Source organism: Elephas maximus, chromosome 6, assembly GCF_024166365.1.
Source record: "Elephas maximus indicus isolate mEleMax1 chromosome 6, mEleMax1 primary haplotype, whole genome shotgun sequence".
Taxonomy (NCBI): domain Eukaryota; kingdom Metazoa; phylum Chordata; class Mammalia; order Proboscidea; family Elephantidae; genus Elephas; species Elephas maximus.
This window is the reverse complement of record NC_064824.1, coordinates 113,426,365-113,442,294: the sequence shown is the minus strand read 5'-3', so window position 1 is coordinate 113,442,294 and position 15,930 is coordinate 113,426,365. Positions and strand designations below refer to the sequence as shown.

At 38.0% G+C, this 15,930-nt stretch overlaps 1 protein-coding gene across 1 annotated transcript in view; it reads left to right on the top strand.

Moving 5' to 3' along the window:
- ABCA12 (ATP binding cassette subfamily A member 12) overlaps positions 1–15,930 on the top strand; it is a 189,743-nt gene that overhangs the window by 137,723 nt on the left and 36,090 nt on the right. Inside the window, exons 24-33 of the mRNA XM_049888086.1 lie at positions 1,514–1,843; positions 2,994–3,063; positions 3,152–3,286; positions 4,554–4,700; positions 5,727–5,913; positions 8,030–8,248; positions 9,471–9,667; positions 10,987–11,147; positions 13,132–13,368; positions 13,766–13,916. Of these exons, the coding sequence (XP_049744043.1) occupies positions 1,514–1,843; positions 2,994–3,063; positions 3,152–3,286; positions 4,554–4,700; positions 5,727–5,913; positions 8,030–8,248; positions 9,471–9,667; positions 10,987–11,147; positions 13,132–13,368; positions 13,766–13,916 (1,834 nt within the window). The remainder of the gene's footprint in view (positions 1–1,513; positions 1,844–2,993; positions 3,064–3,151; positions 3,287–4,553; positions 4,701–5,726; positions 5,914–8,029; positions 8,249–9,470; positions 9,668–10,986; positions 11,148–13,131; positions 13,369–13,765; positions 13,917–15,930) is intronic.

The following is a 15,930-nucleotide window of genomic DNA, read 5'->3' as shown; positions in this document are numbered from 1 at the left end:
CGAAGCCTGGGAAGAGAGAAACAACGGGGAGAGAAGAGGGTGAGGAAGAGGGCAAAGTTAAAAGGAAAAGTCAGAGGCTTCTTCTCAGTGGTGATTAGATTAAGGCCCATAGCTTAGATTTTGACAGTCAGGTAGCTGTTTCCATGGTAACAATACGAGCAGCAGAGTTATCAAAATGTGACAAGTTGCAAAAGCAGAAAAGTGAAAATTCACTATTGTGCTTGTAAAGCAAAAGATCCAGTGTGTCCCCTCCCCCTTCTTTTCCTAGGCAAGTTAGGTTTAAGAGGGGGAGAGAAAGGACACTGAAAATCCTTGATTTTACAAAAAAATACTGGATTATAAAACTGTTAGTGGAACATTTCTTTTGTTCTTTATTGTTTGATGGAACAATAGGTTCTGAAGCTTAACATTAAAGAAGAATTGTTAAACCTAGAAAACAGGATATCCAGGTTCTCCCAAGGTACCACATGTCACCAAATTCAGGGCAACCAAGGTCTGTGGGACTTTAGATCTTCCAGAATCCTTTTGGAGTTAATGCACAAATAGATTATGCTGGTCTGTCATTCTACCTTGGTGGAATGGCTTAGCCTCTAGGGATATCGCTGAGTTATCAAAGAATATCATTTGAAAGAGAGGTATAGAGCATCGTACATATACACATGAATTCATTATGTGTGTTTGAGTATCTTTCTGGAAAACAAGCATGCCAAACTTGACCTAGACTGCAAGTGAATTTCAAGGATAGGGAAGCTGTGGCTAAAGACAGAAGGTCTTCCTCTGATGTTTTCATGTTTTAAATTCTTAGGAATCAGATTTATTCTGTTTCTCTCAGGAACATGAATACTGATTGTGTTGTTCATTAATGTTTAGTAAAAAAAAAAAAAAAAAGATGGAGTTTTATTATCCCAGACTCTACATTAAACTTGAAATAAAGTTTTTCACCAGCTTGAAATATTCATGCCTGCACAAATGTCAAACTCATGTTGTAAAATTCTGCAGGAGGTACTATAAATCTAACGATCTATTGTAAACTAATTTAATTTGGAGACATCAGTTAGGTACCAGTTATAAGTGGACTTGTAATTAAAAAAAAAAAGAACCTCACCATTCAAATACTTCATTACATCATTATATTGGGGGATTCTGGGAGCATACAACCTAAGATGAATCAGTTTAAGTGGTTCTATTAATTTTACTTAAGAAGTGTGGACAAGTAATTCTCGTAAATCATTAAAATGCCTCGTCCAGTTTATATGATGACTCTCACAACTATTTGGGCACTTTACGGAAATAATTTGGGAGTCTATCAGCTTAAGAGGAGCCCTGGTAGCACAGTGGTTAAGAGCTATGGCTGCTAACCAGAAGGTCGGCCGTTCAAATCCACCAGGTGCTCCTTGGAAATACTATAAGGCAGTTCTACTCTGTCCTATAGGGTCGGAATCAACTCAATGGCAGTGGGTTTTGTTTTGGTTTATCAGCTCAAGAAGCAGCTAACAATTTTTCTTTCTTGCAGTACATGAAGATGATGGGTGTGAACACCTGCAGCCACTTTTTTGCCTGGTTTATAGAGAGTGTTGGATTTTTATTGGTTACCATCATCATTCTCATCATTATACTCAAGTTTGGCAACATTCTTCCCAAAACAAATGGGTTTATTTTGTTCCTGTATTTTTCGGACTACAGCTTCTCAGTTATTGCCATGAGCTACCTTATCAGTGTCTTCTTCCACAACACCAACATTGCAGCTCTCATTGGAAGCCTCATCTACATCATTGCCTTTTTTCCATTTATTGTTCTGATTACAGTGGAGAATGAGTTAAGCTATATAGTGAAAATATTCATGGTGAGTCAACTATGGGACTAGCCAGTGTGTGCGATGAATGGACCGTTTTTTTTAGATTCTCAGAGACTTCACTTATCTGAATTTAACAGTTCAGTGATAACAAGATAAGCTTAACTGCCCTAATGATAGTTTTTTTTATTGTTGTTGTACACCATACAAGTATAAGACTGTGAAAAGAAAAGCTTTTCCTGCGATTTCTAAAACCATAATATATGATCCTGTTAAGCAATTGTTCCTGAAGGAAAAAAAAAAAAAAAACAGTTAAAATACAATCGATCATGTTTTAGAGATTGTCAAAAATTCTGACTTCTCTCTTCCAATTCCTTAAACATCTTAAACTCTCTATTCCTGGAATTTTTCTCCTGTATGAATTATACGCATGTTTTTCATAATGTACAACGTAAGTTACAGGCATAAAGATAAAAGCACTGAGAGCATATAATCAGAGCCGAATTCTTTTCTGCCTTTTCAATTCAAAAGTACTAAATTAAGAATTTTAATGAAAGCTTTAAGATTAATGGCTTTAAAATCTGACAAACAGAAGCAAATCTCATCTTTGAGAGTCATATTGAAACAGTGATGTTGATGAAAATAAAAAGTGATAACTAGCTTTCATCTCCCATTGACTACTTTTTTATTATTATTCTAGCGTTGACTACTTTGGGTTTAAACAAAATTCAAATTTGTAATTCATTGCAATATTAAGTATTCAGGTTCAATCAATTGATATTTTAGTATACGTTCACTTGTAGTACTTCCATTTGTCTGAAATAAATTTATGAAGTGAAAACGTCATCTGTCCTCTAAAGTCTTTGAAATTTTAGCTTTAGCATTCATCGCTCTGTTGCATTCTCTATATTGCTGAGCGACATTTGATGAGTTTAGATTTATGTTTTTGAGTTTTGACGGATGTTTTTCAAGTTATAATTATCCTGCTTTTGTGTTCGGCGAGTTTTCACCTCTATTCTCTCTCCTCTTCTTTCAGCATTGTAGCCTGCTTGGTCAGGGACCTCCATATTTTAAATATACTTAGAGAGTGAATATCAATTTTATCTGTATGAGTGTCCAGAGTTTTGAGTGTTTTAAGATCCTTTGGGATGAAAGGTGTGGCATCTACGAGAACTATCATTGCCCTTTACTATCTTCACAGAGCCTGCTGTCTCCAACCGCATTCAGTTATGCAAGCCAGTACATTGCACGGTACGAGGAACAGGGCATCGGTAGGTTCTCTGTCTTTAAACTGGATTTTCATTGTTCACAAGCGTGACATGTCACACAGAAGCATACGTATCTGTGTTCACTTTTTAGGTCTTCAGTGGGATAATATGTACAGTTCCCCAGTTCAGGATGACACCACCTCATTTGGCTGGTTGTGCTGCCTAATCCTAGCAGACTCTTTCATTTATTTCCTCATTGCTTGGTACATCAGGAACGTTTTCCCAGGTAAGAACGTGTTTCCTATAGATATATTCTTTTCATGGTTGTAATTACACAAGAGGACTATATAAGAGGACATTAGTGATTCAGTGGTAGAATTCTCACCTTCCATGTGGGAGACTTGGGTTCTATTCCCAGCCAACGAGCTTCATGCACGGTCTTCACCCATCTGTCCTGGGAAGCTTGAGTGTTGCTTTGATGCTGAACAGGCTTCAGTGGAAGTTTCAGACTAAGATGGACTAGGAAGAAAGGCCTGGTGATCTACTTCTGAAAATTAACCCATGAAAATCCTACAGATCATAATGATTGTATCCACACAGTCCACAACCCATCACAGGAATGGTGCAGGACCAGGCAGCATTTTATTCCCTTGTGCATGGGGTTGCCATGAGTTAGGGGCTGACTCGACAGCAACTAACAACAACAGCAATCATTATAAATAGGCTAAAGTATCTATTTTTTTAATATTTGATTTGCAATGCATGATATCTTAAAAGAAATACTTGAATCTGAAAGCTAACCAAAATTTTCTAGGATAAGACAATGCACTAATGAATTTCCTCTCGGATGGTCCTTTAAAAGGTGGGATAAATCAGGAAGCACGAAATGGTGTCAAATCAATCCAGCCTTTCCATATGGGAATATGAGATGTGATAAGATGAAAACAAGTTTCTTCATTTTAAGGAGAACTTAGCAGATTCTAATGGAAGAGGAAGAGTTTGGGCTCCCCCTTTTAGGTCTCAAGTGACCATCTCTTTTTAGATACTTAGGTGTTTTCCCACGAAGCTTTATTATATTTGTACATTTTTCTGATGCTGTAAAAATGAATAAAAATGTTCCATTTATAAGAAATTCTGAAAAAGACAAACATGCAGAGACAAAAAGCATATCCGTGATTGCTCGAGGTTTGGGGTGGGAGCAGAAGTTATCTGCAAATCAGCATAAGAAAACATCTGAGGGTTATAGAAATGCTCTAAAACTGGATTGTGTGATTTTTATAGATTTATTAAAAGTCACCTAACTATACATTTACAGTCGGCAAGTTTTATGATATGTAATTATACCTCAATAAGTCTATATAAAAATAAGTATAAAAGAAAGGTTTACTTTTTTTTTTTTTTACTTTACCTTGGAAACTGAGACCATTCTTCAGTTTTACATGAATATCAAAAAATTGAAAATGCTTTCTGAACCATATATAGTATATTCTATCATTTAAATGCTGTTGCTTAATGTTAACAATCAATAATCTCTTAATACACATTTATTACAGGGACATACGGTATTGCAGCTCCATGGTATTTCCCAATCCTTCCTTCCTATTGGAAGGAGCGATTTGGGTGTTCAGAAGTGAAGCACGAGAAAAGCAATGGCCTTGTGTTTACTAATATCATGATGCAGAACACCAACCCATCTGCCAGTAAGACAAGTAGGTCAACAACATGCATTATTATAAGAGAAGTGATATAAAAATTACATGACTACTGATTTTAATTAAGTTTCTCTAAATGGCAAAGTTATCCTTTTAGTCATGGATGGATATGTCTCCACATATGTGTTTGTACTCTAGTGGGGATTAAATTGTGGCTTTTTCTGGGCTCATTACCTCAGTCGGTTAGCATATGGCACTAATTAGGCCAAGATTGCAGATCCTTTTGTGGTCCAGTTAGACTCACACAGTGACAAATTTTGTTCCTTGGCCACACAGTCTGCACCCCTAACTCCAGCCATCTGTCACCAGTCACAAGGAGTAACCAAGTAACAAATACGGATAATTTAGCATAACCCATTACCAATATTGGAAAAATAATTCAAAACCCTTGTCCTACTGACATTGGGTGAGTAGCTTCATCTTTAGAAAGTAAGTATGACCCATCTAAGTGGTCCTTTTGCGATGCCTGAAGGAAAATCAGTTCTGACACATAGTGACCCTATGTACGACAGAACAAAACACTGCCCAGTCTTGCGCCATCCTCATAATCGTTATTATGCTTGAGTCCGTTGTTAAAGGAGGCATAGGTAATAATAAAGTTTCAGAGCTAGCCTTGTCACTGTAATATCACTCCTCATAGACATTTATTTTGTAAGTCGATATTATCCTACCTAAATGGTAGACCAGGCATTAGGTTTTTATTTTGAGTATGTGAGCTCTGTAGACTAAAGGAGAACTCATAATTGTGGCATTGTATTCTGGGACTGCTTTTTTTAACATAGAAGGGTGATATAAGCCTTAGAGAATGTGGTTCCCCCACTCGTGTTTATTTAGTAACCAAGTGAAAAAGGACTGAAGACTATAACTGATCATTTATTTCTGGAAAATTTTTACTTAGAGAGTTGTATTTTAATAGTCTTTAATTTTTAATTAAGGAACAGTATTTTTTTTTTATAACTGTACTGACTTTCCTCCATTTATGAGCTTACAACTGGTCTCTTGATTTCTCTCCAGGTCCTGAATGCATGTTTCCCTCCAACATTGAGCCTGAACCCAAAGATCTCACGGTTGGGGTTGCCCTACATGGGGTCACAAAGATCTATGGGTCAAAAGTTGCTGTTGATAACCTCAATCTGAACTTTTATGAAGGGCATATTACATCCTTGCTGGGGCCCAATGGAGCTGGGAAAACTACCACCATGTATGTTACTTTTCAACACTTACTGTCACTGATGCATATTACTTAATATTTCCCTCCCTCTCTTGTAAAACGTGAAGTTATTATATATCCTGGATGAAGTAAGATGGCACAACCAGTCTACTATGGAGCAGTCTAAATCAAAGATCCCAAACTGTGAATCCAAAGGCCGTATCAGAGCCAGCAGATAGGTTTTATTTGGTTTGCCTAATGTTGACCCACCTATTACTGCTTAAGATTTTTAATTCAGGGCCAGTATTTTTAAACAGGGAGATTTCTAATAAAAATAAATGCACTTGGCCTCTCTTAGATGATAGTAATTTCTAGCAACATTGAATCCGCAGTCTTAGATAGAACCCAATGGCTGGAGCTTATTGGTGACTGTTCTCTTAAATGGTACATCTGCTTTCTGATTCATCTCCATTCCCTACTAGTCTGTACCACCTCATACACCCTGTCTACTTCAGTTGCTTGTATTTCTACCCTGGCCCATGTATACTTTTGAGTTTGGTATAAGCACATTCTTCCCCAGCTGCTCCATCACAGGAAACCCATGCCTTGATTCAAAAGGAAACAAAAGAATCACCAGCTATCAGATATAGAACAAACAGGCAAGGAGATACATGGGTTGTTTCCCTCCTTCCTCACTTAACTAGCATTTTCCCATGTCAGAATGAAGAAGGGATTCAAATCTGTTTAAAGTGACATTCTTTTGCGTGTTTCCGTGATTCTCCTTCAACGCTTCCTGTCAGCTTAGCTACTGAGTCAGCTCTAAGATGCTGTTGGCACTCTAGCCCTTATTTGAGAAAAAAAAAAAAAAAGAAGCTCAGCTGCTGCGTATCCTATTTAGTATCGTCATGAGTAAGGTCGGTGACTCCCAAGACATATTCAAATCAAATTTTTTATTTGTGAATTAAAGGGGACAAAGCAAGGTCATGAAGTGAGTGGCAGGTGGCCCCTCTCATTACATAACCTATGAACATTTAGAGTTGACTTTCTAGTGAAATTTGTGTTTCAAAGGTGAGATTTCAAATAGACAATGACAGACCAATGAAGAAAAGGGATAAGAAAGGCTTTCGAAGAGGCTTTGATTTTTAGCCGAGAAAGCACCATTTTATTTTTCTGCATATAAACCATTAATATAAAGAATTAAGTATGTTATTTGTAATTCTATGTGTTTTTATGAGAAGAGTTGAATATTGCATTGATTCCCTGTTTAATCCTCAACTGTTTATTGAAGGCCTACTATGTGCGAGGCATTGAGTTAGACTCTGGGCTAGAGTAGTGAGAAAACAGAGCCTCTCTCTGATCTCATGGAGCATATTTTGTAGTGAAGGAGACGGATGTTAAATAATTGCCCAGTTTCTAACCATCTGAAAGATGGCTGGGGATTATCTAGGTGAGACCATGCTGGCCACCATGCGGAGGAGTGACTGGAGATGATCAAAAAGCATGTGGGAAGTAAAGCTAATAACCTACAGCAGTGGATTAAGCAAGTGGTAACTGGGGGTTTGGACTATGGTGGTGGCTGTAGAAATGGAGAGATTTGAGTAAAGTCTGGAGACTAAAAGAGGAGGAGGGTATAAAAATGATTCCTGGATTCAAGCTTACACAACCAGTGTATGGATTTATTATAAACTGAAATAGGAAACATCAGTGAGGGTGCAGGTTTCAAAGCAAAGATTGTGAGTTGAGTTTGAGGACCCTGTAAGACCTCTAGAGGAGAAGTGGCATTGCCTATTGGATGTATGGAGCAAGCCTTGAGCGAAGTGATGTGGTCTGGGCTAGAGATATTAATTAGGGTCTCATCAGCCTACAGATGCTATCTAATGCCAGGAAAGAGCATAAAATTGTCCTAGAAAATTGTACTCACAATTAAAAAGCCCAACAATTTCTGTCGTTATTACCATCACGATCACCATCATTTTCATCATTATCATTATGTAGTGTTTCTGTGACTCTAAATTACTAACAGCACAAAAGTAATTTTATTTATTCCTGTTTAATATAATTTTGTTTCATAATTTGACCTTGCCTGAGGAGATATGCTGTAACAATATTTCTAACAACTGAAATATATTTAGTCCTAAAATCTAGCTTATCTTTTCTTTATTTCTAGTTCAATGTTGACTGGGCTGTTTGGGGCCTCAGCAGGAACCATCTTTGTTTATGGAAAAGATATCAAAACAGACCTAAACACTGTACGGAAGAACATGGGGGTCTGTATGCAACACGATGTCTTGTTTAGTTACCTCACGACAAAGGAGCACCTCCTCTTGTATGGCTCCATCAAAGTTCCTCACTGGACTAAAAAGCAGCTGCATGAGGAAGTAAAAAGGTGAGTTGGGACAGTAACAAGAACATGAGTTGGTAAATCCTCTCAAAAACCTATAGCTTGGTCAGTCAAGCTATGGTAATCATACCAGTAGGAAATATTTTCTCACAAACTATTGCTTTTTAGTTTTTCTACCTCTCTGGTATTGTATACTCTTAATGTCATTATCCCTACCAGCCTATTCTTATATATTGGAATTGTTTAAGTTTCTTTATCTCTGGTACCCATATTGCCCCAAATCCTCTGTTTCTAATCTCCAGGACTACTATATTGTTCCAAGCCTCCGCACTAGACTCCCAACTTCTATTCTTCTTTCATACAGCCTATTCTTCAAAGAGCAGCCAGGGTAATTCTTTTAAACTGTAGACCAGGCCATGTAACTCCTAGGTTCAAAACCTTCTAATGGCTTCCTACTACACAGTGGAAAATTCAGTAATGTTCTTATTAAGGCCTACAAGGCCCTATGTAACCTGCCCCCCAGTCCCACTTCTGATGTCATTTCCTTCCACTCTTTCCCTCATTCACTCGGCTCTAAGCACACTGGTCTAGGTGCTGCTCCTTGATTATGTTAGGCCTGCTGCAGCCTCAGGACTTTTCACTTACTGTCCCCTCTGTTTACAGTGCTCTTCCCAGATAGCCACTTGGCTTCCTCCTCCACTTTCCAGTTATCTGCTCAAATATCACCTTCTCTAAGGTAACCACTATATATAAAATAGATGCCTAAAATAGCATGCCATAGGCATCCTTATCTTATGTATCCTGCTTTATTTATTCTTTATTTTACTTGTCACCACATGACATATTATAAACTTACTTGGGAATATGTTTATTGACTGAATTTCCCTTGCATCCCTTCCCATACACACACGTTACTAGACCATAATCTCCTGTGGGTAGAAATACTATCTGCTCACTGCTCTTTCCCCAGCACCTAGAACAGAGACTTATGCAAAGTAGTCAAGCACTCTACAAATGCTTATCAAATAAATGAATAAAATAATGAAATATATCTTCTCTTATGTTGTTTTCTGAGTATTAATTTTGGACCTCCAGCTACACAGTACATAGTAGAAGACTGTAGGTTTACCCGTCATCAAAAGTTCTTTGTACCTTGCTGAGCACATTATACTTAGTGAATACGTATCACTTAGGGTATTTATTATATTTTTCCTATATTCAAATATTCTATCTGTAAATTATAAACACCATACACTATTTTCTGAAGGACTTTAAAAGACACTGGACTGTATAGCCATCGTCATAAGAGAGTTGGAACATTGTCGGGAGGAATGAAGAGGAAGTTATCCATATCCATAGCTCTTATTGGTGGATCAAGGGTGGTCATTTTGGATGAACCATCAACTGGAGTTGACCCATGTTCTCGCCGCAGTATTTGGGATGTTATATCCAAGAACAAAACTGGTATGAATGCTTTCTTGTAACTCCTCCACCCCACAGTCACAGTTTTGTCCTCTGGAATACATAGCAGCAAGAGGAACTTTTTTTTGTTTATGATATCCTTTAAATGTCTATGATTGTCTCCCTCTCCCAGGTCATCTTTTCTCCCAGGTAGATTTCTGGACCAATTAGTTAATGTCCATCTAATGCTAACCAAAATGTCGGCAGTTCAAATCCACCAGGCGCTCCTTGGAAACTCTATGGGGCGGTTCTACTCTGTCCTGTTGCGTCACTATGAGTCAGAATTGACTCGACAGCAATTGGTTTGGTTTTTATTTATTTATTTTTTGAGTGTACACTGTGAGTTGAGCACTTCACAGGCCTTTCAATGCAAAAAAAAAAAAGTTTCAAATCCTGCCTAGAGGAGCTTAGAATCTAATTAGAGATACCAAACATACACAAATGAAAATAAACTGAAAACAGACTAAATAAGTGCTAACAGGATGTGAAGCAAAGGAGCAATCAGAGTGGAGTGGATTAGAGAGGAATATTCAAAAAGTCTTTAAAATTACTGCTTTTTTATAGTGAGGAAAGATGACGGAAAGAAGAAAGGGAGGGGGGAAGAAGGGGAAAGGGAGGGAGGGAAGGAGGGGAAATGGATGGAGGGAAGAAGGGGAAAGGGAGGGAGGGAAGGAGAGAGAAAGGAAAGGAGGCAAGGCAGCAGGGGAGAAGCAAGGAAGGGAAATGAAGCCAAGGAAGCAAAACTCCGCCAGACTGCCAGGAATAGCCAATGTCCATACTACAGATGATGGACACTTAGCCATACAGCATAATAAATACTTACTTGCTGTCAACTTATATATAAAACACTCCCGAAGATCTAGGGACACCCTTTCTGAGTTTCTCTTTGATCATTATGGAAGCTCCTTCTGGTCAGTTGATTTTCAGTTACCTCATAAAACATGACTTTTGTCCTTACGTGTGACAGGACATATGCTTTTTTTAAAAAGAATTGTCAAAATCTGTATAACACAATATTTGGCAATTCACCATATTTCACATGTACAATTTAATGATATTGATTACATTAATCATGTTGTGCAACCATCACTCATAATCTTGGCCAAAATTCTCATCACCATGAACAGAAACTTACTGCTTCTTGGACAATGGCTCCCCTTTCCTCTCCCTCCCACTCCTAGTTAAAGAAAAAAAAAAAAATTTTTTTTTTTTTCTTTAACCCACTAATAAAACTTTGTGGCAGGATACTCTGGCTAATTGTATATATCTTTGGAACTGTGTCTTCATTTTTCATACTTTGTTGTTTTATCTGTATTTTTAAGCCAGAACAATCATTCTGTCGACACACCACTTAGATGAGGCTGAAGTGCTGAGTGACCGCATCGCCTTCCTAGAACAGGGTGGGCTTCGGTGCTGTGGGTCACCGTTCTACCTCAAGGAAGCATTTGGGGATGGGTATCACCTCACAATCACCAAGAAAAAGGTTTGTAGAAGAGAAAATACACCTCATTATGGGGTCATAAGTTAATTTTTTTATATAAAACTGAGGTAGTGTCTCCCCAAATCCATTGCTGAAATTCATTCTTATGCTAGATCAGTGATCCTCTAACTTAAATAAGCATTGGAACAATCTGAGGGCTTGTTAAAACTCAGATTGTGGGCCCCATCCCCAGAGTTTCTGATTCACTAGGCCCAGGGCGAGGCTCCAGAATATACAGGTCTAACAAGTTCCTAGGTGATGATGCTTGTCTGAGGAGCCCATGTTGGGAACCTTCGTGCTAGAGAAAATATCATCTACATCCTAAGGTACAGGATCAGCCTTTGGTTCCCTATAACATTTCTATCTATAAGCCTAAAAATTAGATGTTCTGCCTTATCAAAAGCAAATAAAAAGAATATGAAATTATATATTCATTTTCTGTCGGTACTCCTCAAGTGACCGTGTGGAAACCAATTTGAATGTGCTAACAACGCTTTTACATCTTTTGAAGGACAAAAATGCTGAGTAAAGATCCTGTACCACCTAAAATAGAATATGATTTAACACTATGGTGTAAGATTTATATCAGGACTCCGAACCGGTTCATGCTGGTTTGAACCCCGCTGGGAATTTGCATTTCTAACAAGTTCCCTGCTGAGAATTTGTGTTTCCACCCCAAATATACTGAATCAGGATCTACAGTTTAATAAAAACCCCCAGGTTATTCTTACGCCTTCCTGGGAACTTGTTAGAAATACAAATTCTCCACAGGGGTTTGAACTGCAACAAACCAGTGCGAAGCCCTGATTTATATGCTGTGGAGCAGATTTTGACCACTACCATTTATTTTATAGCTGACCAGCCTGATGAGACTTCCAAAGTATAAAAAGTGGTTCATTGTTATATTCATTAATTAATTAAAAAAATTATTTATTAGGTGTTTACTGGAGCCCTGGTGGTATACTGGTTAAGAGCTAACTGCTAACCAAAAGGTCGGCAGTTCAAATCCACCAGCTGCTCCTTGGAAACCCTATGGGGCAGCTCTACTCTGTCCTATAGGGTCGCTATGAGTTGGAATCCACTCGACTGCACCTAACAAGAACGACAGGTGTTTACTATGTCTTAATATGTGCCCAAGCACTATTCTAGACACTGGGGATATAACAGTGAACTGAGGATATTAAAATCTCTGCCCTCATGACAGTTATATTCTGATGGAGAGTAAAAAACTCAGGTGATAAAATCAATAAGGATATTATTTAGTACATTAAAAACCAGTTGCCCTGAGTTGATTCTGACTCATGGCAATCTGACTGAGTGTCAAAGTTGAACTATACTCCATAGGGTTTTCAATGGCTGATTTTTTTTTTGGAAGTAGATTATCAGAGCTTTCTTTCAAGGTGCCTCTGGGTGGACTCAAACCTCCAACCTTTTGGTTAGGAGCTGAGTGTGTCAATCATTTGCACCACCCAGGGACTCCATTTGGTATATTAACAGGTAGTCATTGCTATGGGTAGAAATAAATAAGGGGAGGGTGACTAGGGAATGCTGAGAAGTACAATTTTAAGTTGGGTCTCAAGGAAGGTGACTCTGAGAAGATGACGGTGGAGCCAAGACTTGGAGTTGGTGAGGGAGTGGCCCATGTTGATATCTGGGGGCAAAGAAACTGCAGTGGCAAAGGCCCTGAGCCTAGAGTGCTCTAGCAACTGGTAAGAGACCAGTGTTGCTAGAGTAGAGCAAGTGAGGGGGAGGATGGCAGGCAATGAGGTCAGAGAAGGGACAAGGTGGGGTGGGAGAATGGAGCTGGTAGCCTAGTGACTTGTAGACCACTGTCGGGTCCCTGAGTGGGAGAGAGGGCCACTGGAAGAGAGAAGTGTGATTGAACTTAGGTTCAATGTGGCCTGAAGAACTCGGTACCCTCTGAATCGGCCCCTGGCCAGTGCAGTGTAAGGAGAAGCAATGGTTTAACTTCCGTTTTTATCTCTAGTGTCCAAATCTAAATGCGAATTCAATATGTGACACAATGGCTGTGACAGCAATGATCCGATCACACCTCCCCGAAGCCTACCTCAAGGAGATTATCGGGGGAGAGCTTGTTTATGTGCTTCCTCCATTTAGCACCAAAGTCTCAGGAGCCTATCTGTCACTCCTAAGAGCGCTGGACAACGGCATGAGTGGCCTTAACATTGGGTGCTATGGCATTTCAGACACCACTGTGGAAGAGGTATGCCTGAACATTGCTCTTTTTTTTTATAATACTGATATAATTTTCTGTTTCCTTAAAAAAAAAAACTATGTGTACTTTTGAAAATCTATTTTTTAAAGAAATATTTCACAAATCAGAAAGTCTTAAAATTATCTCAATGCCACTCTTATGTAAGACAGACTTCTGAGAATGAACATGTTGCTCCAATTAGAGAAGACATTTTCTTTCCATACAAAAATATTCACTGAAAACCAGATGGGGAATAAATAGATAATATTTATTTATTTTATTTTATTGTATGTGTATATTTATTTACATTTATCCAATAAAAGTAATAAAAATTCCAAACGAAAATTGAGCTGAGAAATTGGAAAAGGCATATATATATATATATATACCTGGCTTCTCTTTCTAGGTCTTTCTGAACTTGACTAAAGACTCACAGAAAAATGGTGATATGAGTCTTGAGCACTTTCCACAAAAGAAAATTGGAAATTCCAGTACCAACGGCGTCTCAACTCCAGACGATTTATCTGTGAGCAGCAGCAATTTCACAGACAGAGATGGTATAAATTTAATGTGGATATTTTGCTTAATTCCAATACATGTTATACATGTGAAAATCTCAGGACAGATTTTTATATTTTTAATTCAACTTTAGATGTTCTTTCTAAATTTAAAAGGACTAAAGAGATGTAAACCAACCAACCAACCAGTTGCCATCAAGTTGATTCTGCTTATGGCAAGCCTATGTGCACTAGACAAAATACTCATTAAGTCAGATTGAATTCTCTTTTTCAAGAATCTTTTGAAGAGTGTGGATGGACTTCCTCGATAGGATGGTGATCAGTAGCCTTTCTACCCACCAGAAATTGCGTTCAAGATATAACTAACTACAGTCGTACATTCGGGAACACATTAAAATCCTTCTTATAAATAACGTTACCGTTGAAGGTCGTTCACTCCCTGTCATTAGACTTGTTCAAGGGGAGGCAAGGGTCACAAAAAAGTAAAAATATCTAATTGGAAAAATGTCTAATCTCTTCCCATTCTGGACTCTTCAGGTGGTGACAAAATGCTTAAAGCAGGGGAGGGTCTCTGCGTTAAAGAGTTTGCACTTGATGGCTAGAAACTTATGATAATAGGTTTTTCTTTTTTTCCTTCCAATTCTTCACACAAGACATGTTGGAAAAATCTTTTTTTTTTTAATACAACTTTGAGGGTTTCAAAAGGTCCACCTTTTGGAATTGAAAATAACTTACGTTGTCTCTTCTTTTTGACAGCTAATTCATATCTTTGGAAATACTATTTACTTAAAGCAGCATATTGTAAAATGATATATAAATTACAGAGTAATCATTTCAACAGTTTGCTTAAATTGGCAAAAATCTGCAGGAATAGAACTTTTAATTAAACATTTGCTTGGGTCTAAAACTCAAAAAAGAAAAAAAGATAGTCTCTGATGTTTGTAGAATTCCAGAACTTGAGTCTGATATGAACTCTGCCATGTCCCTCATTGGCAATCTTTTGGGGAATATAGTTGTGGAGTCCATGGACTCAAGGACTTTGATTAGAATGGGTTCATCTGCTTCAGGAAGTAAAAGTTATTTAGTTGCCTCTGCATATGTCTCATAGTTTGAAACTATTATTCAGTCAAAATGTTCCCCTCATTGACATTATCTTTCAGAAAGCACATTTACTCCATTTGATACACCTGTAAGTCATCCACATGTAATTTCTCAAGAAACAGAAATGCATACTAATTAACTTAAAATATTCAGCTTCTTCTCCAATTCCCCTTTACGGCGATAGGCATTCGTGTTTAAACTTGTTCACTCTGTTTAATTGGAATTCATTTTAAATTAAGCAGCTTTGTATTTTTCCTTATCAGCTAAATGAAGATCATGATTTGTGCACTGCAAAACTTGTGATGGAGAATTGAAAACATACAGAGGGCTGATGAATACTGCCATCTTATCACACATGAAGTACTTGGCAGCAGGCCTTCAGAGAGAATGTTATATTTGAACCTATTTTTAGAGGGGACTGTTGAAATTATTAGTTAATAAGAGTTCTACTGAGGAGGCAACCATTTATGGCCTCAAAAGCGGCTCTTACTCTCAGAAGTCATGAAATTTTTCTCAGCACCTGAAAAGCTTTTCGAAGTGGGGAGAGGGTAGACATTTTTTCCAATGCCTTCTTTCCTGTGCCTTTAATAGTAAGATAGGAGTCCCTTGATGGCACAAATGGTTAAACGCTCAACTACTAACCCAAAATGTGATAATTCAAACTCGCCCAGAGGTGCCTTGGAAAAAAAGTCCTGGTAATCTGTTTCTGAAAAGTCACAGTCTTAAAAACCCTATGGAGTACAGTTCTGCTCTGCAACATAAGAGGTTGCCATGAATCGTAATCGACTCATCGGCTACTGACAATAGTGAAGCTGGCATTTTGAAACACTAGGTAATTATCTCAAATTTCTAAAAACAGTGTAATGAAGAAGTGTTTGACCTAGAATTTTACTCTGGAGGACAGGTTATTCTTCTTTCCGCTTTAAGGGCAAATTCATTGGACCCCATGTTA